The sequence below is a fragment of the Ahaetulla prasina genome, chromosome 16, assembly GCF_028640845.1.
Source record: "Ahaetulla prasina isolate Xishuangbanna chromosome 16, ASM2864084v1, whole genome shotgun sequence".
Lineage (NCBI taxonomy): Eukaryota > Metazoa > Chordata > Lepidosauria > Squamata > Colubridae > Ahaetulla > Ahaetulla prasina.
This window is the reverse complement of record NC_080554.1, coordinates 11,741,839-11,767,818: the sequence shown is the minus strand read 5'-3', so window position 1 is coordinate 11,767,818 and position 25,980 is coordinate 11,741,839. Positions and strand designations below refer to the sequence as shown.

The following is a 25,980-nucleotide window of genomic DNA, read 5'->3' as shown; positions in this document are numbered from 1 at the left end:
ATCGCATTCAGGAAGTCTTTAGCTTTGCGGCAGCAGCAACACAACTATTTTGCACTGCGTAGCCTTCAAGAACACAATAGAGGAGAGTTGACCGACCTAAAGTCCCTGGGTAGTGTTGTGACCCAGGCCCAAATAGGTAGTAATAAACTTAGTCTGTGGAAAAACAAACTTTATTCGAACAGCTGGGAATTACTTCATTCCCAGCGTCATTCAACTCAAAGTAAAACAAATGCCTCCCAACACAAATTCCTCAGTTATCTCAAAAACTTTGGTCCAATTAGGTAAACTGCCAAAGGCCCTTCCTGGCAAATGTCCAGAAGCCACAAAGACAACGACAGACACGAAGCAGAAGATGAAACAGAAGACGCAGCTACAACGTTGTTTTCCGGAAAAGCTCAAATGCGGTGCTGGTCTGTTTTAAGCCCTATGGGAGGGGCCAATCATCTCTTGGCCCTACTCCTGAGTCGTCCTCTCTGCTTGAGCTGCTCTTGCCTTCTGGCAGCTCTTCTCATGCCTGCATTAGGAACAGGTTCCTCCTGTTCCTCTGCCTCACCTAGTATCAGCCTCTAGAGGCTCTGGAGTCCACACCTCCCTCCCCAATGGCTCTGGCCTCACCTCAGCCTCATCGCTGTCCGACTCCATTGCCAGCTCTGCAGGCTGCTGATGGACCACAACAGGTAGGACAACCCATTGCTGATTGCATCAAAGGGCTCCATTAGTCAGGACAATGGCTGTTTTCCCCTCCAACATGGGACAGGTGACATAGAGATACCTCAAGGCCAATATTTCCATCATATCCCCCCCTGTCCATCCTCCCAGGCTCAAAACAGAACTTCGGTTGGGACTTCTCTCCGAGACTTCAACTCCCAGAATTCTCCAAGCCAAGCGTGGAATTCCGGAAGTTGAAGTTCACCCATCTTCTTCACCCTTTGGGGTTGAGAATTACGGCTACAGCTTGCTGGGGATCGTACCTGCAAGCAAGGGGACACCTGCAGCTCGGGCCAAAGGCCGCCGCTGTTCTGTCCCCACTCGCCTCCATCCAAGCGATGGCTTAATTAGCCGGCACTATCAGCTCTGGCAGCAAAATAGCGAGCGCCTGCTAAGTGTCTCGGTTATCTCCCTCGACACCGTTGAGTCACCCAGGAACAAACAGTACTTCAGCACTTAGTTAATCAGTTGATTTGCCTGCTATGAAGAGGCACAGCAGCTCTTGCTGCCTTTATATCCTGTGGGGTGTGGCTCCATGACTCAGCACTTCCTAGGCCTGCCCCACCCCTGCTTCTGTTGTTCCCGCCTCTCCTGCCTACGAAACCTAGGGTCCAGCCAGGCCTGATTGCCATCAGCTGGGTCTGGAGGCATGGCCTGGGGGGGGGAAAGAGTCAGGGGACGGAGGCCTCGTTATCTCTTCTACCTGGCCTGCCTCTGGCTCCTGGAGCTGAGCCAGGGGAGCCGGTGCTCTGGAGGTAAGTCCTGACAGCCCTCCCCCCTCACTTTCCAAGTCACTTTCTGGCAGGAGGCCCGGCTCCGGGGGCGCAGACACAACAGCCGCTCTGTTTGAGTCCCCCCCCCCAAAAAACCACTTACCTGGAGCACCCTTTTGGTTAAACCCGTTTTTTGCGCGAGCTGCTTCAAGTCCTTGGCATCCGGGTTGTGGTTAATTGCAAAATAGGATTTCATTGTCCGCAGCTGGTGGTGTTTGAAGGAAGTCCGCATGCGTTTGGTCTTTTGATTGCTGGGATAATGCTGGTCCCGATCCAGAGGGCTGCCGTCATTCTCATTGCAGCTCAGGGCTAGAGGACACCAAGGTGGAGAAGAAGCAGTTAGCACAATGTCCCAGGGGAAAGACACCCCCCCCCGTCTGTCTTCCTCCCCCTCAACAAACAAGGGAGACTTCAGGAAAAAGATTTGGGCGCAGCCGTCCATGGCACCCAGCCCAGAAGGGACTTAGCAATTTGGTCAAATGGTGAAGTAAAAAACCAGGAGGCTGTGAGTTCTAGTCCCTGCCTTAGGTAAGAAAGCCAGGTGGATGATTTTGGGACAATCACTGGGAGGTCGTGAGTTCTAGTCTTGCCTTAGGTAAGAAAGCCAGCTGGGTGACTTTGGGCCAATCACCAGGAGGTTGTGAGTTCTAGTCCCGCCTTAGGTAAGAAAGCCAGCTGGGTGACTTTGGGCCAATCACCGGGTGGTTGTGAGTTCTAGTCTTGCCTTAGAGCAAGAAAGCCAGCTGGGTGACGTTGGGCCAATCACCAGGAGACTGTGAGTTCTAGTCTAGCCTTAGATAAGAAAGCCAGCTGGGTGACTCTGGACCAGTCCCCCCCCTTCTCTCTCTCTCAGTCCAACCCCCCTCACAGGGTTGTTGTTGTGGGGAAGATAGGAGGAGGAGGAAGGAATGCTCGATTTGTTCACCACCTTGAATTAACCTTATTTATTTAAAAATAATAATAAAAATAATAATAATAATAATAATAATAATAATAATAATAATAATAATAATAATAATAATAATAGTGGGATACAAAATAAAACAAATAATGACGGTTCCAGTGCCTTTAGAACTCAGGGAGATAACATAACATAACAACAGAGTTGGAAGGGACCTCGGAGGCCTTCTAGTCCAACCCCCTGCCCAGGCAGGAAATCCTACACCATCTCAGCCAGATGGTTATCCAACATTTTCTTAAAAATTTCCAGTGTTGGAGCATTCACAACTTCTGAAGGCAAGTCGTTCCACTTATTAATTATTCTGACTGTCAGGAAATTTCTCCTTAGTTCTAAGTTGCTTCTTTCTTTGATCAGTTTCCACCCATTGCTTCTTGTTCTACCCTCAGGTGCTTTGGAGAACAGCCCGACTCCCTCTTCTTTGTGGCAGCCCCTGAGATATTGGAAGACTGCTATCATGTCCCCCCTGGTCCTTCTTTTCATTAAACTAGACATACCCAGTTCCTGCAACCGTTCTTCATATGTTTTATCCTCCAGTCCCCTAATCATCTTTGTTGCTCTTCTCTGCACTCTTTCTAGAGTCTCAACATCTTTTTTACATCGTGGCGACCAAAACTGGATGCAATATTCCAAGTGTGGCCTTACCAAGGCATTATAAAGTGGTAGTAACACTTCACGTGATAATACATGTCACATTCTCCCAAGGGACCTTTCCCTACTCTCCCCCCCCCCCCGCCCATCCAAGCCCATCGCGTACACACGGCATTTAAATCCAGATTCCGACATGGTGATGTAAGCCCGCCCTAGCACACACGATCTCGGCCTGCGAGACACCCCCCACACACACACTCATCTTCACCTTTACAAAGTGAGCTGGTGGGGGTGGGGGGCCGAAAGGACAGAGGCCTCTTGCTTTTTGCCACTGTTTAATGCATTTGCATCTTCAGTTATTCTCTCTCTCTCTCTCTCTCTCTCTCTCTCTCACACACACACACAGAGAGAGAGAGAGAGAGAGAGAGCCTCATGCCAATCTGGCGCTCCCTTTCCAGACCAGGGAGAAGAAAAGAACCGCTTTGCAAAAAAGAAAGAAAGAAAGAAAGAAAGAAATGTTTTAAGGCACTTCAGCTTGTTCTGCAGCATGGCACAGCTGCAAACTCCCAAGTCCACTCCAGCCTCAATAGGGGGAGAAAAAAAACTCATTCAAAAGCTCCCCGGCTCTTCCCTTCTTTGAGTTCCCTTCTGCAGAATGAAAAAGCAGCCCATTAACTAAGTAAAAGACTCCTTAAAGGGGAGGGGGGGAGGGAGCCCTGGGGGTGAGGGGGAGGGAGTGGGAGGAGAATGTCCCCCCCCCACACCTGATGGAAAAGTTGACCTATCACTTGAAGGAAGAATAGAGCAGAAGGTTTGAGCTTCCATCAGAGGCCCGGACACAAAACTTTAAAAGTAACTCATTAAAAATCCAAAGCTCTTTAAAAATAAATAAATAAATCTGGTTTTATTTTCTCTCTCCAACCCCCTTCTCCACTAACTAAAGAAAATGAAAAATTCTCCTTGCAAAGAATTAAAAGACGGTATCGGCCATTAACTAGAATTTCTAGTTCCATTTCCAAAGCAAGTTGAATAGCAATAGCCCTTAGACTTATATGCCGCTTCACAGTGCTTTTACAGCCCTCTCTAAGTGGTATACTTTTTTTATTGATTTTTTATTGATTTTATTGATTTTTTATTATTATTGATTTTTATTGATTTTATTTCCTGGGGAGGAAAGCTATGGAAAAGTTAGACAGCATACTAAAAAGCAGAGACATCACCCTGCCAACAAAAGTGCGTATAGTCAAAGTTATGGTTTTCCCAGTTGCAATGGATGGCTGTGAAGGTTGGACCATAAAGAAGGCTGAGCGCCAAAGAATGGAGGCTTTTGAACTCTGGAGCTGGAGAAGACTCCTGCGAGTCCCTTGGACTGCAAGGCGAACAAACCAGTCAGTTCTAGAGGAGATCAACCCTGACTGCTCTTTAGAAGGCCAAATCCTGAAGATGAAACTGAAATACTTTGGCCACCTAATGAGAAGGAAGGACTCCCTGGAGAAGAGCCGAATGCTGGGAAAGATGGAGGGCAAAAGAAGAAGGGGACGACAGAGAACGAGGTGGCTGGATGGAGTCACTGAAGCAGTAGGCATGAATTTAAATGGACTCCAGAGGATGGTAGAGGACAGGAAGGCCTGGAGGAATGTTGTCCATGGGGGTCGCAATGGGTCGGACACGACTTCGCAACTAACAACAACAACTAAGTGATATACAGTCAGCCTCTTGCTCCCAACAGTCTGCGTCCTCATTCTACCCACCTCAGAAGGATGGAAGGCTGAGGAAGGGAGAGAGAGAGAGAGGGAGGAAAGGAGGGAGGGAGGATAGAAGGAATGGAGGAAGGAAGGGAAGAAGGAATGTAGGGAGGAAAGAAAGGAGGGAGAGAGGGAGGGAGGAAGAAAAGAGGGAGGGAGGGAGGGAGGGAGGGAGGAAGGGAGGAAGGAAGGAAGGAAGGAAGGAAGGAAGGGCAATAGCAGACTTATATGCCGCTTCACAGCCCCCTCTAAGAGGTTTACAGAGTCAGCCTCTTGCCCCCAACAATCTGGGTCCCCATTTTACCCACCTCAGAAGGATGGAAGGCTGAGTCAACCTTCAGCCAGGGAGGATTGAACTGCTGGCAGTGGGCAGACTTAGCCAGCAATACAGCATTTTAATCACTGTACCACCATGGCAGATAGATAGATGATAGATAGATACAGAGATAGATAGATACAGAGATAGACAGACAGATAGACAGACAGCCATAGAACCTAAGACTCATATACCGCTTCACAGTGCTTTTACAGCCCCCTCTAAGCGGTTTACAGAGTCAGCCTCTTGCCCCCAAACAATCTGGGTCCTCATTTTACCCACCTCAGAAGGATAGAAGGCTGCATTAAATTAATACGTACAGTAATTATTGGCCTCCCTCCCAAAAGCTGCATCTACGGCTTTTAAAAACTGCCATGCCCGTTCATCTTTTGGGGGTAGCCGACAGGAAAGGAAAAAAAAAAACCCTGTTCTTTTGCGATGCGATGGGATCAGAACTAAATTTTCTACAACTTCCTGTCTGTGTTCCAGATTTTTGAAAACAACAGGGGTGTGTGGAGGAAAAAACCCCACGCAAAGCTTCGTTGGATTCGCTCCCTCGATAATTATTTTACTCGTTCTACCAAAAGGACTAAAAAACGCAGGAACAGAGAGAGAGAGAGAGATAAATCTCTCTCGTGGGTGTGCTAATGTGTGAATTATCGATCCAGCTGTCTCAACGTATCCGCGCAGGCTTTTAAAATTGTCCTGCGTATCCGAGCTACTTCTGGCAGGGACCCGCAGACTGGTACAGTTAAGCCAAGGGCAGGTCAGAATTTTGGAAATTCTGAATTAAACCTGGCTCCCAAATTCACGGGTCAGAACCAGCGGTTGCCCTTCAGGGGCTCAAGAAGTGCAAAAAATACCAGAATGTTTCCAGAATGGGCGGAAATCAAACCCCACCCACCCATCCACCCACCCTTCAACAGCTTTCTAAAAGTAACCCATCATGCACAGCACACCACTTTTGAATTGGGTCCCTGCTTGCCCTGGGAAAAGGCCCAATGCACGCAAAAAGTAGCATAATAAGAATACAAAGAGAGCAATGATTTTAGGACGTAATTCGAGGCGATCGCAGACAGGGACCGTGGTTAAATGCAAGAGGCAAACCCCAGATTTCTTGCAAGGTTCCAGAACTCATTGAGGAAAAGGGAGCCCAAATATTCGGAGCTGTGATAATATCAAAAGAACAGGGTGGCTCTGGATGGCCACAGTGTGGCCCATTAAAGTGATCCATTTCAGTCATCCTTACACCATAAATAACTAGAAGTCGCCTGCAAGTTGTTTGCATGTTCTACACACAACCTCCTGACACAACTTTTAATCAATTCTCAGGAGCTTTGTGTCAAAGTTTGCCCTCTGGATCGAAGAGCGGACAAAAATGAAATTAATTACCCCTTTCTTTTCTCGGCTTGAGGAAAATCCCAATTCAAAATCATCCATAATCGAATACAATTTTTGGCAGCCTGCCAAAACAAAACTCCACCGGAGCTTCCTTACTTAAAGGTAAAAGGTAAAGGTTCCCCTTGCACACATGTGCTGGTCGTTCCCGACTCTAGGGGGCGGTGCTCATCTCCGTTTCAAAGCCGAAGAGCCAGCGCTGTCAGAAGACGTCTCCGTGGTCATGTGGCCAGTATGACTCAACGCCAAAGGTGCACGGAACGCTGTGACCTTCCCACCAAAGGCGGTCCCTATTTTTCTACTTGCACTTTTTTTACCTGCTTTCGAACTGCTAGGTTGGCAGAAGCTGGGACAAGGAACAGGATTGGAACTGCTGAACCGGCGACCTTTCGATCGACAAGCTCAGCGTCTTAGCCGTTGAGCCACCCTTAGTTATGAAAGCATCGAGCCACCTTTACTTATGAAAGCATTATTGGGGTTGTTGCGTTGAAAGAACATGTTTTGTTTGGCGTAAAGTATGAGCTGGGGAAGGGGGGGATGAGGCAGCCCACCCACTCCCAGCACAGGGGTCTGCAATGCATGCCGATTTGGAGCCAGATTAGCTAAAATGATCTTTTTCAGTGGCTGAAATCAAGACTTTTCTTTGGCTCGCAGACAGCTGACGCCACTGTCACGCAACGTTCGTTCGTAAACAGTCCCTGGGGACTCTAGCACAAGAGACGAGCAGTGAATTTTCCAGGGTGTGCATTTGTGTGTGTGTGTGTGTGTGTACAAAAGAAGGGAAAAAAAGGTCATGCCAATCTTAAGGATGCGGGTAAGGAGTCTCAGCGGTGCCCAATCAAAAATTTTTACAAGTTCAAGAAGTAAATGAATGCAACAGCCCAGGAGCTGCCGAACTAGAAATATAAGTGTTGTACCTCGATGAAGGTATCTTTTCTTTTATGTGCACTGAGAGCATATGCACCGAGGCAAATTCCTTGTGTGTCCAATCACACTTGGCCAATAAAAATTCTATTCTATTTAAATTAAACGTTTTTGAAGGAGGGGCTGGGTAGCCAAAGGGCAACTGGGCCTCCTTTGGGTTGACGTAAAATACTTGCAAGAGAAGGAGATATTTTCTCTCACATCCAACCCCAACGATAAACCCTAAAGTCACCTCTTCCTCAGATCAATGTTTTGCATCTGCTGTTCAATTCTTAAGCAAGCAGATGTCATAATAGAGGTGAGATAAACATCGGGGTAAAATCCAGGGGTGAAATCCAGCAGGTTCTGACAGGTTCTGGAGAACCGGTAGCGGAAATTTTGAGCAGTTCGGAGAACCGGCAAATGCCACCTCTGGCTGGCCCCAGAGCAGGATGGGAATGGGGATTTTGCAGTATCCTTCCCCCAGGAGTGGGGAGGGAATGGGGATTTTGCAGCATCCTTCCCCCGGAAGTGGGGAGGGAATGGGGATTTTGCAGTATCCTTCTCCCAGGAGTGGGGAGGGAATGGGGATTTTGCAGTATCCTTCCCCCAGGAATGGGGAGGGAATGGGGATTTTGCAATATCCTTTCCCCAGGAGTGGGGAGGGAATGGAGATTTTGCAGTATCCTTCTCCCAGGAGTGGGGAGGGAATGGGGATTTTGCAATATCCTTTCCCCAGGAGTGGGGAGGAAATGGGGATTTTGCAATATCCTTCCCACAAGAGTGGGATGGGGATTTTGCAGTATCCTTCCCCCAGGAGTGGGGAGGGAATGGGGATTTTGCAGTATCCTTCCCCCAGGAGTGGGGAGGGAATGGGGATTTTGCAATATCCTTTCCCCAAGAGTGGGGAGGGAATGGGGATTTTGCAGCATCCTTTCCCCGCCACTCCCACCAAGCCACGCCTACAGAACCGGTAGGAAAAAAAAATTTGGATTTCACCAGTGACGCACGCCTGTTTTGTACCTAGTCACACGGTCCTTCCAGAACCTTCTAGTCAGCACCAAGCCAGCACGACGGACTCCCCACCTCTTGCTTGCACCTGGTGAACATCTGGGAAACACTGCAAATGCAATATGGATTCTCTTCCCACAGCCACGTGCAAAGGGCAAGGTATCCTACAAGGGTATTTGCCCTGTCACTGGTGTCTTTCTCCAGCCTTAAGTCCTGAACTCAAAGAAACAAGGGGCCAAATGAATGGGCTACGGGCGGCAGATAGACCTCAACTTACAACGAAGACAAAAATTTCCATTCCTGGAAACAAAAATGTTCCATAAGTCGTGTCCGACTGTACAACTATTTTTGGCCATGGCTGTCAAGCAAAGCACAGCTGTCGTTAAGTGAATCGCACGGTCATTAAACAAATCCGATTTCTCCCCCCAACCCATGGACTTTGCTGGTCAAAAGCTGGCCCGGCAAGTTGCCAATTGTCAGCCTTGGGGCCCCTCCAGGATTCTGCAACCATCATAAATAACGGGGCCCAATTTTAATCATGTGGCCACGGGGATGCTGTCATCACCGTCGTAAGTGTGAGGTCTGGTCCTCAGTCCCTTTTTGGAATGGTTGCTAGATGGCTGGTTGTAAATCGAGGGCTACCTCTACAGCCCACCTGTTTGGTGGAGAGTGACCCAGAGAAGAGGATCCCCTTAAAGCAGGGGTCTCCAACCTTGGCAACTTTAAGACTTGTGGACTTCAACTCCCAGAATCCCTCAGTCAGCAAAGCTGGCTGAGGAATTCTGGGAGTTGAAGTCCACAAGTCTTAAAGTTGCCAAGGTTGGAGACCCCTGCCTTAGAGAGTCCCAGAAAGATTGTGTTCTGTCTCCTTCCCCACTTCAGACCCACGAGCTGGCCTTCAGCCAGTGGATTCATGGCTCTTATCAGTCCTGGCAGAGAAATCGCAGCTGCCTGCCAAAGTTCAAACAAATGACTCACGGAGCAAGACTTTCAGCTCTTTTTGAAACGGTTCAGCTAAATTTTTGCTTCCCGTGGAGTGAGAGCAGTCCCAAAGCTCCTTATATATCCTGTGGGGTGGGGCTCCTGCCCCACCCTTCCTTTTGATGACGCTGCCTCTCTAATCTTCTGAAGCGCGGGTCAAGCCAAGCTTGATTATTATTATTATCACCTGGGTCTGAAGGTGTAGCCTGGGGAAGGGAGGAATCAGGGGATGACGGCCTCATTACGTCCTCCGACTGGTCTGGTTCTGGCTCCTGGAGCTGAGCCAAAGGAATCGGTGCTCCTGAGGTAAGCCTTACCGGCCCTTCCCCCTCACTTTCTGGGTCACTTTCGGGCATGGGGCCAGGTTCGGGGGCTGGAATCACAACAACAGGTTCAAGAAGAAGATGGCCAAAAGAACATGGCCGTAAAAGCTGGGGGGGAGACGACACACAGAATATCACATGCATGTTAACAATTGCACAGTCGCTTCAACACCGCAGCCTAATTTAGCTAGAAGTTTGCCGAATGCCTGGATATCAATAAAGGAGAATATTTGTAGCTCAGGGTTGACATTGAGGGGGTTCTTGGTGCTCCCTCAGCTTGGCGGGTTTTTTGCGAATGTTTCACGACCCAACTAGGGAACTTCATCAGTGCTAGAAGGGAGGAGGAGGAGGGAGGAAGGAGAAAGGGAGGAGGAGGAGGGAGGAGGGAGGGAGGAGAAAGGGTGGAAGGAGAAAGGGAGGAGGAGGAGGACTGGGATCCTTGGTACTGTCTGAGCTTGGCGGTTTTGTTGCAGACATTTCATGACCCAGCTAGGTAACAATATCAGTGCTATTTGCACCTGGACATAAGGCGGCTCCTAAATAGCCTCTTCCACTATGCAGAACCCTTCTTGTCCATGAAGATGCTGTGAGGGTCAGCCCCTCCCCCAGTCAGCCCCTCCCCCACGTGGGAAAAGGCTACTTTTTCTGCAAATGGTGTGGTTCTCTTTATGCTACCAGACCCCACCCCCACCTCACCCCAAAACTAGAATGGCTCTCTAGCTTCGAGGGATCCATAGGATAGGTTAGCCTCCCAATGCCCAATGCTCCTAGCTGCCTGGCTGTAGATTTATCCTGACACAATTGTTTAGGAGGTATGGGTCACAGTTTGCCAAGTGGGGATGGTCTTCCACGTCGGGAGGGGGGTGGGGTGGGGCAGAAACACACGTAGGGAAAAAAAATGGATGGGTTTTGCTCTCAAACGCTGAACCATCTAGATATCACTGTCAATCACTTGAAAACAACCCAAACACTTCCAGGCTCACCCTAAAGTGACAACAACTGGAGAAAATTGAGGAAAATTGACCTGGGGGAGACAATCCCCCAATCTAGAATAGAATAGAACAACAGAGTTGGAAGGGACCTCGGAGGTCTTCTAGTCCAACCCCCTGCTTAGGCAGGAAACCCTACACCAGAGGTCTTCAAACTTGGCAGCTTTAAGACTTGTGGACTTCAACTCTCGGAATATTTATTTTATTTTATTTATTTTGTCACAACAATAGATATAAACATCTCACAAAAAGACTATATAGTATATAAACATATATATGAGTAAATATAAGGAGGTATAAGCATATATATATATATATATAAGAAGAAGAAAAAGAAAAACAATAGGACAGGAACGGTAGGCACGTTTGTGCGCTTATGCACGCCCCTTATGGTCCTCTTAGGAATGGGGTGAGGTCAATAGTAGAAAGTTTTTGGTTAACGCTTTTGGGATTATGGGAAGAGACCACAGAGTCAGGTAAAGTGTTCCAAAGCACTGATGATTCTGTTACAGAAGTCATATTTTCTGCAATCTAGATTAAAGCAGTTAACATTAAGTTTAAATCCCGGGAGTTGAAGTCCACAAGTCTTAAAGCTGCCAAGTTTGAAGACCTCTGCCCTAGAATCTAGATCTAAAGAGATCTCAAATCTCTCTCAAGGATCTACCAGCCAAGGAATCGCCACGGAGGCCTTCTTTCTTCTCCATGGATCAAGAGAAGATTTCCTGGTAGCCAAAGACCGAGCGGTCTCAATTATAATAAAGAGATTTCTGGCTCGGAATTGGCTTGCCTTCAAAGGTTGTAACTGCTCCAAGACTGGAGGTTTTCAAGAAGAGCCTGGACAGCCATTTGTCAAAAAGTTTGTAGAGATTCTCAGTCCTCCAGGTCATGGTTGTCTCAAAGGTGCTTTTTTTTCAGGAGGCAACTGGACTTTCTTGGGGGTTTTTTTTCCCCCTTTTGAAGACGTTTTCCCTTCTCTTCCGAGAAGCTTCTTCAGCTCTGACTGGATGGTGGGGAATGGAAGGATTGATATTCCTATTTGAATATAAGGATTCAAAAATGGAAGGATTTTTATTATTATTATTCCTACAGATAAACCTCCAAGGGCTTCAAGGACCCTCTAAAAAGGATGCAAATGACCAGCCGTCTGCAAGGAGTATAAATCCTTCCACCATCCCGTCAGAGCTGATGACGCTTCTTGGATGAGAAGCGAAATGTCTTCAAAAGGAAAAAAAAATAACAAGAAAGTCCGGTTGCCTCCTGAAAAAAAAGCACCTTTGGGATATTTGTCCGGCATGTAGGGGGGGCTCTCCTGCTTGAGCAAGGGGGCTGGACTAGAAGACCTCTAAGGCCCCTTCCAACTCTGTGATTCTATTCTCCTTCTATTTCTTCCTGTGTTGTTATGAATCTTCTTGCCCTGTGAGATGTGACATCCCTTTGGGCTTTATATGGCCTACCGCAACTTCTCAGCAGTCCCCCAGAATCTCAGTCCGAGAGAGGGCTGGAGCCATGGGACAAATTCCAAATTATTGGGGTGCCACCGCAAGCACAAGAGCAGCAAGAAGGGGCGCTGCAGAGAAGGAGCCCAGCCTGGATTATTCCCCACCACCACCACCACTCTTTAATGTACTCTGTAGCCAAGTTGGTTCGAACTCGGACAAATCAAATGCGAAACAACAGGTCGGGTTGAAGGAACTCAGTAAGTGAAATGGTAGATTTGGGAAACGTTTTTCTTGCCATTTCTGGATCAAAAGGCAGACAAGACCCTTCTACCCTTCCGGACACAAGAAAGAAGCCCAGGAAGGGGGGGATTCTTAGGGGGTGCCACCCTAGAAAAGTGGGGAGGGGAAGAAGGGCCGTTTTTCCAACGGACAAAGAAAATAGGGGAGGGGGCTCCCTGAAAAATAAGTCTCCCCGTTTCTGTTCTCCCTTCTTTCTGGGGCTGCGATCTGAGAAAAGGGTTTTTGTTTTTTTTTAGGATTTAAAAATAATAATAATAATAATAAAACGATGGGAAAGAAGAGACGGCTTTGAATTTGGTGGGCCCCCTCCAAGCTCTGCGATATCCCTCCAAGGAGGAAAGAAAGAAAGAAAGAAAGAGAGAGAGAGAGAGAGAGAGAGAGAGAGAGAGAGAGTGTAAAAATTCCCAAATGGGGAGAGGGAGGAGGAGGAGGAGGGAGGAGGGAGGAGGAGGGAGGAAGGAAGGAAGGAAGGAAGGAAGGAAGGAAGGAAGGAAGAAGATTAAAAGTTTCCAAATGGGGAGAGGGAGGAGGAGGGAGGAGGGAGGAGGGAGGAGGAGGAAGGAAGGAAGGGAGGAAGGAAGGAAGGAAGGAAGGAAGGAAGAAAGATTAAAAGTTTCCAAATGGGGAGAGGGAGGAAAGGAAGGAAGGGAGGGAGGGAGGGAGGGAGGAAAGAAAGAAAGAAAGAAAGAAAGAAAGAAAGAAAGAAAGAAAGAAAGAAAGAAAGAAAGAAAGAAAGAAAGAAAAATTAGAAGGAGAGAGAGGGAGGGAACACCCGCGCAAATCCTCTGAGGGCAACGGAGTGAGGGGGGGACAATCTCTTTGAAATCCCGGCCCCCTCCGAAGCCGTTTTCCGCTTGTCAGACTCGATCCGTATCCAGGAAAACGGTTCCCGCGCCGCGCGCGCGTTTCAACCCGCCCGACAAAAACGGGCCCGGTTACTTTCCCGTTCTTCAGCGGCAGCCTCCGATCAACCTCTTCCTCCTCTTCCTCCTCTCCTGCCCTCCTCGCCCCTCCCCTCCCCTCCCCGCCGTTCGGGACCCAACATTTACCGGGCGGTGGGGGGAGGAGGGAATGGAACCAAGATGCTACTCTCATTCGGATGCTGGCGCAATCGAGAGAAAAGGGTTTAATACTTAGTATTTATTATTTTTTTAATATTTCTTCCCGGGTTTGCAATTGGAGTTGGGGTTGGGGAGGGGCGGAGGGGTGGAGGGGCTTTCAACTAACCAGCACGCAGCTCACTCTGCTCTCTCCCTCCCTCCGCCCCAACTTTACTACAGCAAGTACGTTTTTTGGGGTGCAGGTGGGCGTCCGGTTGCTTGAAAAATAAACTTTCCCAGATGCGGGGCGGGGCGGCGCGTGCGAAGGTGCTCAGAAAAGGGGGTGACTTCGCGGACACGGATGGAAAAAAAATTGGTTCCTTACTCTCCGTCCTTCCAACCGCCCCCCGCCCGCCCCCCAAAAAACCCTATTCGGCACCGGATTCACCCCCGTCCGTTCTCTCTGCCAGAAAAGACACGAATTCTCGCCGAGGTCAGGGCGAAGCCGAGTTGAACCCGTGCCCGACCCGCAACCGAAAACCCAACGCCGTTCCTTTCTTGGCTAAGAAACTCGGGATAACGGCGCTTGTCCTGTCCCCCAAAAATATTCTCCGACTCTAGGCGCGCACAGACAAATTGCGCACCCCAAATTTGTACCCGTTTTTTCCGCCGAGCCACCCCCGGGAAAAGCAGGGGAAAAATCTATCTGCACGGCCCTGCACTAGAGCGGCCAAGTTCAACCCGATCCCGACCTGCGACGTTCCATCCTCACGTTCCTCAAACCCGGGACTTCCACCCACCCACCGCCGGCCCAGCCCGTCTCTTAAGCAGCTAAGACCCCGCAGCTCCAGCGCCTAGGCTAAGAGAAGTTACCCGCCAAACTCCGCTTGTCTTACAAGCGGAAGATCCGCTTATTCCGAACGTGGGAACGTCTCAATGCCAGGGCTGTCTTAAGGGCTGATGGGCCTGATGGGCCCTTGCCCGGGGGCCCCTGGAGCATAGATAGGGGCCCCATACTCATCTGTGTATGTTATAACCCTCTTCCATGCACCTGATATCATATAAACACAGCCAACATATTGATTACGTTTCACCGCATTTTTTTTTTTAAATAATACTAACGTGCAAATTATGTTTAATTTTAATCGACCGTTTACATTTTTTATTCCTGTGAGTAAGTTGTCGGCACTGCTTTGCCCGGGGGAGGGGCCATAATGCTGTTAAAGACGTCCTTGCCCAAGGCCGCAATTTCAGGGCGAGTTCAAGGCCCAGGCGCTGGGGGAGGAAGGGGGGGACGAGGAGGTGCCCGGGGGTCCCCCCCCCAAAAAAACCTTCAACAGGCCCGCTCTCCAGAAACCGCCAAGTCGACAAACGCACGACGGCGCCTTCCTCGCCGAACCAAGCGCGGCGCAAACCTATAAAGCGATCCTTTTTGCAAAACAGCGCCCGTTTATTTTCCCCGCTGCCTCGCTCGGCCTTTACCTGCGTTGTAGGCGGCCAGCTCAGCGCCGGGACCCGGGCTCTTCCTTTTCCTGGGCCTCCCCTTCTGCACCGTGCCCACGCCGTTGTAGTAGGGCAGGCCCAGCGGGGCGGCGGCCCCCAGCGCGGGGCCCTTGCCGGCCACCCCCTCGGCGTGGTTGAAATGGAGCTGGTACTCGTCCCGCAGCAGCGCCTCGAAGTGCAGGCGGCAGTAAACCAGCCCGTCCTTCATGCCGAAGTGGTCGCCGGTGGTCAGCATCTTGGCGCAGGTGGAGCAGGTGAAGCAGTTCAGGTGATAAACCGAGTCTCGGGCGCGCATCACCATCTCCGAGGCGGAGATGCCCAGGTGGCAGCGGGCGCAGCGCTGGACGGAAAACCTCCTGCCAGCCAGAGATAAGACAAAACAGAGAGAACCAACCCTTTGAGGTCTTCACCTGAACAGGTGCAGAGTTTCTCTTCTCCCCTCCCCCCCACCCGCCTTTCTTCGAGGGGTGGGGTGGAGATAAGAAAGGGAAGCGCCTCCACCACGCGGGAAAGGACCTTGCCCTTCCGCTCTCTCCCAGCCCACCTGGAAACGCCAGCCCTTACGGACAAGCCGGCTGCTGGGACAGGTGAGTCGGCAGGTACGTCCTACAGGAGACCGAGCCTGGGAGCTTCCATCCCCCGGGGCCCCCACCAACACCTTTCCCCTCCTTTCTCAAGCTCCTTACCTGTAATAGTCTTCCTTGCAGTAGATGCTCCCGTCTTTGCTGAAACAGGTGAGTTCGGATTCCAGGTTCAGCTTACACTCGCAACACTTCAGACAACGCATGTGCCACTGCTTGTCCACCGCCAGGAGGTAGTAGCGGTCCGAGATCTTCCCCCCGCAGCCGGCGCACAGGGCGGCCCGCTCGTTGCTGACCGACGGCATAGCGTGCTGCGGGGTGGAGGAGGGTGGGAAAAAAAGCAACGCTTATAGCGAAGGACGGGACAGGTTCGCCCACCTGTCCGTCCTGGAAATACCTAAATCTGGCAAGCGGGGAAGTAAAAGCCAGGAGGTCCCGCCCCACTCCCAGCCAAACCGGTGGATAATCCAAGCGCTTTTCCCCTCCCGGGAGCTCAACCCCGAGAGGGGTTCGGCCCGCGAGCCCCCCAAATCTTTGTTTTTTTTCTCCATCTCCCTGGCTGCCTTCTCACGACCCACGGCACCAGGTCAGGTCAGAGGCTGGGCAGAACAGGCCCCGTTTTAACCCCCATCAGACCCGGGTAGCTGTAATCCTTGGCTCCAGTTTTAGGGGAATTCCGTGAGCCTAGCGAAGCCGAAACTGGGGCTGGGTGTGAATTCGGGGCTCGAGTTAAGCCGTGTCGTCTTGAACCCCACTCAAACCTCCTTGTTCTCTTGTTTAGGTCTCGCAGGAATGGTTTGCGCCACCGAAAATATGGAAAGGGGGGACGGCGGGAAAAGCCAAAGGAAGGCCTGCGCGGGTGCGGGGATGGGTGTGTGTGCGAGTGGTGGGTTTATCATTAAACCCAATAAAAATAAAATAGGGGTGCAAATCCTAAAAGTAATCAATTACTCCCGCCCAGAACGAAAGCTCAGCTCTCTTTTCAACTCTTTGAAGAAAGCAAAATTAGTAATAATAAAAAATAAATAAACAAACACGAATCTAATAATATTCTTCTGCTAACAAAATAACGGCCGCTCGCCTTATTCCTCCGCGATTTCCCCGTTGTTGTTTATTTTTGAAGGAGAAAAAAATGAAGAAAATTTAAGCGGGGAGGAGTAAGAAGGAAGGGAAGGGCGCTTCGTAGAGGGCCAAGCCCGTGTTTTTTGCGCGTTTCCACGACCAGGGCATCGCTTCGGAAGCAGCGCAAAGCATCTGGCTGCGATCAGTCCCTGCCTGAGATTCTAACGGACTTCAGCGGAAATTTGCCCCGGGCGAGCTCTCTGGAGCTCCTGCTAGACTGGGCGCTTCCACGGAGTCTAAGTTTGAATTTATCCGAGCTGGGTTTTTTTCCCCCTTCTGCGTAAATAACCAAATAACTGGTCGAAGGAGCTCCCCCCCCCCTTTCTTATAAAAAAATATTTTAAAATGTAAATTTTAATTTATCCAAACCCATTTCAGCAGGCACTGGGGAAGGAAAGTCCCCTTTCTTCTATCATATTTCCTTTTTTAAATAGGACAAATAATTATTTTAATTAGAAATGGAAAATGCGGGCATTTTTTTTTTTAAAAAAAGATCCCTAAGCATTAGATTAATTTTATTTCTCCTGCAAAAAAAACAACAATCACCGTTCCTCTAATTTGAAATGAGAAAGTGGGGGAAATAGCTGGAATCTTTTGAAAATCCATTTAATATTTGGAAGCAGGGAAATGATTGAGTCCTGTTATTTAATTCCTGCCAGAATGGTTAGGAGCCCAAGCTTGAAACTCTGCAAAAAATAAAGTGAACAGATTTCTTGGCTTCTGTCTTCGAAGCGTCCCTGCAGAAAATAATAATTCTAAGGGCGAAAATAGCAGGCTCATGGGGGGAAAAATCATAGCAACAACAATAATAGCAACAATAACCGTAAAACAAAAAAGAAAAACCAGGGGAGGAAAAAAAAATGATTGTCGTTTCTCTTCTCTTTCCCGACTTTCCCGAGTGCCAAGAAATCTCCAAGAAAAATAAGACAAGGCAGATGAAGAAAATTTTTTTTTTTGAAAAGGCCCTTTCGTTTAACTTTGAAATAAATGTTCCCGAATAAATAGCATTTCGCACCATGCAATTTAATGCACAGTTCACAATGCTATTGTTTGGGGGTTTTTTTGGTCGTTACTTATAATATTATCTACGGCTGGAAGGCGCTTACCAGTAATGTTCATGTTTTCTAGTTAAAACCGGTGAAAGCAAACGATTTCGCGAAAGGGGGGGGGGGAAACCAGCGCAAAAACTATAAATGCTAATCCCCTTATTAAAATGTTGCCGACCGAGGCCACTTGGTTAAGCAAACACATTCAATGCAAGGTCGGGTGGGGGAGAGGAAGCAAAGCCCATAGATAGACAAGAGGACTTAGATTTGGGGTGGGGGCAATTGCAAACGAAATGTTTTAAGCCTCGTAATTAAAATAATTCTTTCTCCGAGTCACTTTTTTCGGGGCTCGATTTAAGAAGGTGGGTTAACTCTGCCTTCCTTGGCCATCGTTATCAATCTGAATTGATTTAATCTTATGTCTTGGGGTGGGGGGCGGGGGAGATAAAACTAGAGAGAGGAGCAGAAAAATATTCTCGTTAATCAAAAATGACTTTTTTAGGGGGCTGGGAGGGGGGGATTTGGGTTCTGAAACCGAGATTCCTCGGCGCAGAACTACGGCTTCGCTTCCCCTGGCAATTTTGCGGATCCTTTCCCGAAAATTGAACCGTTCCCAGTTCCGCGATCTTTTCCACACACACCCCCGACCCAAATCCCTCCGTTTTTCGTTGGAGGCGGCTTTTCAAGAGCTTTTTTGGACCGTGACTGGGTGCCCTTAGCCCGGCTTCGCTCCCAAATCCTTCCCTGCCTAAAAGTAGGGGCTCCGGGCCTGCCGCCGCGGCCGCCGCGGGCCCTACCGTTTCGGTTTCCCCGCGGTCGATGACCGAAGTGATGGCGGGCGCGTCTGCCTTGCCCCTCCGGTCCATCTCGTCGATGACGCCCTGCATCTCGGAGCCGGCTAAGCTGTGGAAGAGCATGGCCGCGCCGGAGGCCCCGCGCCTCTCCGCAGCTCCCGGCGACCGACGCTTCTAGCTCCCCGGTTACCGGCGGCGAGGCGGTGCCATTTCCCCGGCCCGGCCGGCTGGCCGCCCCGTCTGGCTTCCTTTTCCTCCCCGGTTGGTTTCTGTCCGCCCTCTGGGGAAGGCCGCCCCCCCACACAGCCAGGCCGGCGGAAGAAACGAGGGGTGGGACGGCCGGTTTTAAAGCATCGCGGGTTCCAGGCCCGCCGTACGGACGGCGGGCCGCGGCGAGCGACGGGCAGCCGCCTCCGCTGCTCCCGGTGGTGCTCGGGACGGCTCCGGTGGTGGAAGAGGCCTAGGCGCTGCGGAGAGGGAGAGGGCCGGATCCGCGCAAGGAGGGAGGCAACCGGGAGTAGGGCCGGTCTCTGCACCTCCTCCTCCTCCTCCTCTTCTTCCGTCAGGCGCGGCTGTGGCGGCGGCTACTGAGCCCGGCTGCCGCTTCGGGGACCGAGGCAGGGGGGCGGGAACGCGAAGGCTGGAAGAGGGGGAGGACCGGGAGGAGGAGCCGCGTTCCGGGCAGAAGCCGCCGCAGTCCCAGCCCGCGCAAGGCTCCGCGCCTTTTCTAGCGCCGCTCTGACATCACGTCGGGCACGGCGCCCATTGGCTGCTCCCCGCCCGCCCGGCTCCGTCCACCATGTGCTCGCCGATCGCCGGCTCGGCCCGGGAAGGGCGAAGGCTCCCCCACCGCCTGAGGAACCATCCTCGCCCTCGCCTTAGCCGGCCGGACCGCGCCGTCCAGGCAGCCGCTTTGCTACCGCCGCTCGTTCCCTCCCGACTCGGGCATCGCCGGCGAGGAAACTGTTCCTGGCAGAGACGTCTTCCCCTCCCCCCCTTCCGATCTCTCCAGGAGGTTTATTGGTCCCTGCCCGCTGCCCCCCCCCACGCCCCCTTTTTGCTTCCTTTCTGCGCGCAAAGAATGAGGCAGACACCGTCCCCCCCCCTCAGGTGGAAAAGGCCTCTTGTTCCCTCCCTTGGAGACTAAGTCAGAGAGAGGAATCTGCTGGCGAAGGAACAAGTGGACTCTCGAAAAGAAGGGAGGGAGGGAGGAAGGAAGGGAGGGAGGAAAAAAGAAAGAAAGGAAGGAAGGAAGAAAGAAAGGAAGGAAGGAAGAAAGAAAGAGAAAAGAAAGATAAAAGAAAGAAAGAGAAAGAAAAAGAAAGAAAGAAAGAGAAAGAAAGAAAGAAAGAAAGAAAGAAAGAAAGAAGAGAGGGAGGCAGGAAAGAAGGAAGGAAGAAGAAAGAAGGGAGAGAGACAGGGAGGCAGAGTGGGATGAAGAAAGAAAAAAAGAAAGGAGAGAGGGACAGAGGGAGGAAAGGGAGGCAGGCAGGCAGGTAGGCAGGAAGGAAGAAGAAAGAAGGGAGAGAGGCAGGGAGGCAGAGAGGGATGAAGAAAGAAGGTGAAAGAAAGGAGAGAGAGACGGAGGGAGGAGAAGAGGGAGTAAGGGAGGAAAGGAGAAAGAAAGAAAGAAAGAAAGAAAAAGAAAGAAAGAAAGAAAAAGAAAGAAAGAAAGAAAGAAAGAAAGAAAGAAGGAGAGAGACAGGGAGGAAGGTAGGCAGGAAGGAAGAAGAAAGAAGGGAGAGAGGCAGGGAGGCAGAGAGGGAGGAAGAAAGAGAAAGAAAGGAGAGAGACGGATGGACGGAGGGAGGAGAAGAGGGAGGAAGGGAGGAAAGAATGAAGGAAGGAAGGAAGGAAAGGAGAAAGAAAGAAAGAAAGAAAGAAAGAAAGAAAGAAAGAAAGAAAGAAAGAAAGAAAGAAGGGAGAGAGACAGGGAGGAAGGCAGGCAGGAAGGATACTCCCACCCAATGAAAGGGGCGTGGCCGTCGAAAGAGCGGTCTGGGTCTACCATTTCGAAGTGGGGGGGCGAGAGCCTTTTCTGGTCCCCCTGGGAGGGTGGGGGATGCGAGCCCATCAGCACCTGCAAGTTAAAAGGCTGGTCCTGCATTGACGCAGCTTCGCGGGGACAGAAGGCCTTGGATGAACCATCAGGGCCCCAGATAAAGCGCGGTCCGCTTTTTCGAGGGGCTGGTTAGGACCGGGAGAGACGGGGGGGGGGTAAGGGGTGGGAACGGAGGAGGGGTCCCAGTTCCGCCCTTCCTTAGGTGTGGAAGGGGGGGGGGGACGGGAGGGTACTCTATAGGCCAGCTCCTATAGATGCCCATCAGTTCGAAAGGAGAATTGGGCATGGATCCAGAGTGACTCCGAAGGATCAGGACATCCTGCGTGCCCCCCACCCGGCCGGGATTCACTCGGCTGAACCTGTTTGAGAATATCCTGAGTAGGAGTCCTCACCGCCCCCACTCCTTTTCCCTGCCCCCCCCCATCGGTATTTGAAGAATCGTCTGCTTGCTCTTTTTTGCTTTCTAAAGCCTCTTTTTTGCGCATTTCAGGGCTCTTTTGAAAAAGGGCAGTGCCCCCTTATTCCCCCCACACACACACACCCCAGGCGCAGGCATTCTATGTGAAACAGCACCCCAGATTCCTCGCCCCCTCCCAGGGCCGTCTTTATGCCCCACCCCTCCGCAAAGCAGTTGTCCTGGGGCCCCGACGACACTGACTCACAGGAATAAAAATGTAAACGGTCAATAGAATTAAAAACATATCATTGACACGTTAGTATTCGTGGTTTTTTTTAAAAAAAAAAACCGGTCAAATGTAATAAACTTGATGCAAGGTGCATAGAAGGGTTAACATACACAGATGAGGATGGGGCCCTTCTGCTCCTGGGGCCCACGGGCAAGTGCCCATCGGGGGCGGGGGGAGGTCAGGAAGGAGGCCCAGAAAGCGTGGCCAGTCTGGTCCCCATTCTCAGGGAGAGGTGGCTCAGGAGGCTCAGTGGGTAAGACACTGAGCTTGTCGATCAGAAAAGGCCGGCAGTTCGGCGGGTCGAATCCCTATTGTAGCTCTCCTGCCTGAGAGGCAGGGGGTTGGACTAGATGACCTCCAAGGTCCCTTCCAACTCCGTTACTGTTACCTAACCCAGCGACCGGTTCCCACTGAAGAACGAAAGCCAGCCCCCCCCTCGCCCCTCTATAGGAGAAGGCCCCGCCCTCTCTTCCTACTGGGCGGAACTTACATGGAGTTGGAAAGAGAGAGACGGGAAGGAATGAAGCAATGACAGACATAACTCGGGAGCTCGCGGGGAAGCTTCCTAGCTGGCTGGGTCTCCCTTTTGTCATTCGAGGGAGGCTCTTCGGAGCTTCCCTGGAAGATCCCACCCTCACCCCCAGCTACTCATCTGCTTCCCCGCAGTCCCTTATCCAGCAAGGCCGCCGCACTGCCGGAGTTAACGGGGAACGGAGGGACGCCGGATTCTTTCCTTTTCTCTGCGCCCCCCCCCCAAGGGGGTCGGCTTCTAATATTGAGGAGGGGGGTGCCTGGTCGGTCCTTCGCACCTCCACCAAACCGTCTTGGATGGGGGGAGGGCTGTGAGGGGCTGCGCACCGACCCCCCCCCCTCTTTTCTCCCCATCCCGTGAAGAAGTGCCGGAGAAGCGCTCTCTTGCTCATTTGTAACAGTAACAGAGTTGGAAGGGACCTTGGAGGCCATCTAGTCCAGCCCGCTGCTCACGCAGGGGACCTGTACTAGGGATTCGAACCGCCGACTTTTCTGATCGACAAGCTCAGCGTCTTAGCCACTGAGTCGCCTAGTAAGGTTTGGGGTGAAGGTGGGGGTGGGGTAGGCACCGAAAAAGACCAGTGTGGGGCAGGGCGGGGCGCATCAGGAAGCCTCAGGGGAGGAAGTGGGACGGGAGGCGGCTGCTGTGGTCGACCTCCCGACCACCACCCACTCCGATTTTCCCGGTGTGTCCTGCGCGGTTGGAAGCCCGGAAGGGACAAGACACCCTCCCACCCACCCCTGCTCGCCCCCATCCCGGTCTTCCTCTGGACTAACGATGTCGGCCGGCCTGGTGTGTGTCTGTGGTCGGTAATTGCATTGATTTAAAGCGGCGGGGTTATCATTAACTATCCCAGGCAGGCAGGAGGCGAAGGCTGTCCTCCCTCACCCCCCCACCCCATCCCAGGACGCTACCAACCTGCCTTCCATTGAGGACCTGTATACTGCACGAATCAAGAAGAGGGCCGTGAAAATATTTACAGACCCCTCGCATCCTGGACATAAACTGTTTCAACTCCTACCCTCAAAACGACGCTATAGAGCACTGCACACCAGAACAACTAGACACAGAAACAGTTTTTTCCTGAAAGCCATCACTCTGCTAAACAAATAATTCCCTCAACACTGTCAAACAATTTATTAAATCTACACTACTATTAATCTTCTCATCGTTCCCATCACCCATCTCCTTCCAATTATGACTGTATGACTGTAACTTTCTGTTGCTATCATTAAGGGTTAAATTGTACCCTATGACCCTCATTTGTGTTGTAAATGTTGTACCTTAATGAAGGTATTTTTTCTTTTATGTAAACTGAGAGCCTATGCACCAAAGACAATTTCCTTGTGTGTCCAATCACACTTGGCCAATAAATTCTATTCTATTCTATTCTATTCTATTCTATTCTATTCTATTCTATTCTATTCTATTCTTCCATTCCACATTCTATTCTAGTCTAGTCTAGTCTAGTCTAGTCTAATTCTAGTCTAGTCTAGTCTAGTCTAGTCTAGTCTAGTCTAGTCTAGTCTAGTCTAGTCTAGTCTAGTCTAGTCTAGTCTGGTCTAGTCTAGTCTATTCATTATGGGCCCCCGGGCAAAGCAGTGCATTGGTCTGGGGCCCCTAGGACAACTACAGGAATCAAAATGTAAACGGTGGATAAAATTACACATATATTTATTGCAATTGGCACTTCCGACAAAATTGAAAGATTAAAAACATGCTGCGCGGCAACAACTAGTCACCACGATAAACATTTGAACGACACACAAGGCTTGGACAACACAATAATAGTCCGGAAGGGAAGCCACCCGGTTGCTGGATTTATATGATATTTACAAGGTGCATTGAAGGGTAACGGTAACCGAGTTGGAAGGGACCTTGGGAGGTCATCTAGTCCAGCCCCCCCCCCCCGGGAACGCAGGAGACCTGTACTAGGGATTCGAACCGCCCATCTTTCTGATCGACAAGCTCAGCGTCTTAGCCACTGAGCCACCTAGCCAGGTAACATACTCAGATGAGTATGGGGCCCCTATGCTCGTGGACAACTGCTCATCAGGCCCATGCCTTAAGACAGCCTTGCGCACCCCCCCGGCCCATCCTCCCGAACATGGGATGCGCTGCAGGCCCACCTTGCAGAGCGAAGCCCTGTTGGGCTGGAAACGGAGCAGAGCGCCAGAAACGAGAGGCAGAGACTTAATAAAGCCACCCGCCGCGGTTTCCCTCGACCTTCTGGCGCATCCCTTCCAGGGACGGAGGGAGGGGGAGGGCTACTCCCATCCCAGAAGGAAGCGCCCCTCCCATCCACCTGTCCCTCTGGGAGGCGACAGGTGAGCGTCTGCCGGGCCGGGCCAAGCGCCATCTGCCGCTCCGCCCGCCCGCCAACCCGCGAGCCGCACCACCAGGACAAAAGGAAAGCTCCGCCGAGGGAAAAAGCAGGCGGGTGGGATGGCTAATTGGGGGGTTTCAGGTGCCCCCTCCGTCTGTCCGCCGTTTCTGGGGGTGGGGGGCGGCGAGAGGGACCGGAGAAACCGAGGCCGCATCCCAGCCGGAGCAGGATCTACGAAGCCAAGGCAGGGAGACGGAGACGGACGCTTCAGGGAGACACCCCCCGCCCCAACTCCGTAGGGAGAGGGTCTTCACTTCCCCGGGACGCGAACCCCTTTGTTTTCCCGTGGATCTGTTCCAAAGAGGTCGAGATTCGGAAGGGGAGGGGGTAAATCTTTGCACCCCCAGCCCCAGGCCTCGAAAGAGGGACAGGTTAGAAACGGGGGCGGGGGAGGTTCCCTATATTCTTAACCAAGACTAGAATTCTTCCTTAATCTCTTTAAAGAAATTGAGACCCTCCATTTTTGAAAAGAGGGTCGTTAGAGGAAGGAGTCGTTCACTTCGCCTCCTCTCGCTCCCCCCCATCCTCATTTGATAAGGGAGTGGGGGGATGAAGAGCGCCTCCCCCTTTCTCTTCAGCGGACTATTAATTCGCTCTCAGGAACCTAAGATGAGCTAATAATTGGCGGCCTTTTCTCTCCCCCCTCCCCTCCTTCCCTCCCCCCCTTACTTTCGATTTTATTTGTGTTTTATTTGTAAATAATTAGCTGAAGCTGCCTTTGGATCGCCCCTTCTCTAACTCTGCCCGGCTGGAGAACGCGACGTCGGAATCACTTAAGATCATGCTTTTAATTAGTCCACCTTCGCAGAAAACTACTAAATAATGAACCTTCCCATCCTCCACACACATACACACCGCCTCTCCCCTGGAGTTCCTTCTCTGGTGGAGGGCCAGTGGGGCCCGGCCCAGATGTGCGGAAAGACTTTAGATTAGACCCTAGAGGTTGCGGGACCCTACTCGGGCCAGGAAGCTGAAAGGGAGCGGGTGGAACTATGAACTCGTTGCCACTGGATTGTGAGGGGGCACTTTCCCTTCCTTGGTTTTTAGGCGGATTGAAAAGGGAAACGGATGTTTCTCTCTCTCCCTTCCTTGCTGCCTGAGGACTCCCTAAAAGCCTTTGGTTTAAAGACCGAACCCCCAAAGGATAGGTAGAGAGAGAGAGAGCGCGCAAATTAGCAAACCGCCTGCCAAATAATCCTGTTCCCCCCGCCCAACCTATGCAGGATATATGAAGAACGAGCTAAAAACCTTTCAACCTTTCTCTTTCTCTCCGTCCGGATTTCCAAGACAGTAACAGTTAACCGAGTTGGAAGGGACCTCGGAGGTCATTTAGTCCAACCCCCTGCTCACGCAAAGAGACCTGCACTAGGGATTCGAACCGCCGAACTGCCTGTCTTTTCTGATCGACAAACTCAGGGTCTCAATTCTTTCCGCCGCTCGCCCCCACCCCTACTCCCTCCTCTTAAAACAGGACCCAATGCCTGAAAAACGTTTGGAAAAAGCTTTTTTTTGGGGGGGGGGGACTGGAAAAGCAGGCCAGCGGGTCAAGAGAAAGGTGGGGCGCGGGGAGGGGAGGGGGCGAGCTTGGCTCCGGACCCAAAGGGCCTATCCTGCTCTTGGCTGAGTTCCAGCCCCCCACTCCCATCTTCATGAAAGTGGGGTGGTGGTCAACCGGTCGAGTTCTCTCTTCCGTTCTGCAGCTGAGAGGTCAGGCGAAGGAATGCCGCCACAGAAGGCAAGAAAACTGCCCCTTTGATCAACTTACTAGGTAGCCCATTCCTTTTTCGACAGCG

At 51.1% G+C, this 25,980-nt stretch overlaps 1 protein-coding gene across 1 annotated transcript in view; it reads right to left on the bottom strand.

The window, feature by feature from the left end:
• LHX2 (LIM homeobox 2) overlaps positions 1 to 18,644 on the bottom strand; it is a 36,519-nt gene extending 17,875 nt beyond the window's left edge. The window contains exons 1-4 of the mRNA XM_058159312.1: positions 18,525 to 18,644; positions 15,665 to 15,870; positions 14,958 to 15,334; positions 1,585 to 1,790 (exon numbers count right to left, since the gene is read on the bottom strand). Of these exons, the coding sequence (XP_058015295.1) occupies positions 1,585 to 1,790; positions 14,958 to 15,334; positions 15,665 to 15,870; positions 18,525 to 18,644 (909 nt within the window). The remainder of the gene's footprint in view (positions 1 to 1,584; positions 1,791 to 14,957; positions 15,335 to 15,664; positions 15,871 to 18,524) is intronic.
• Positions 18,645 to 25,980: the final 7,336 nt, after the last annotated feature.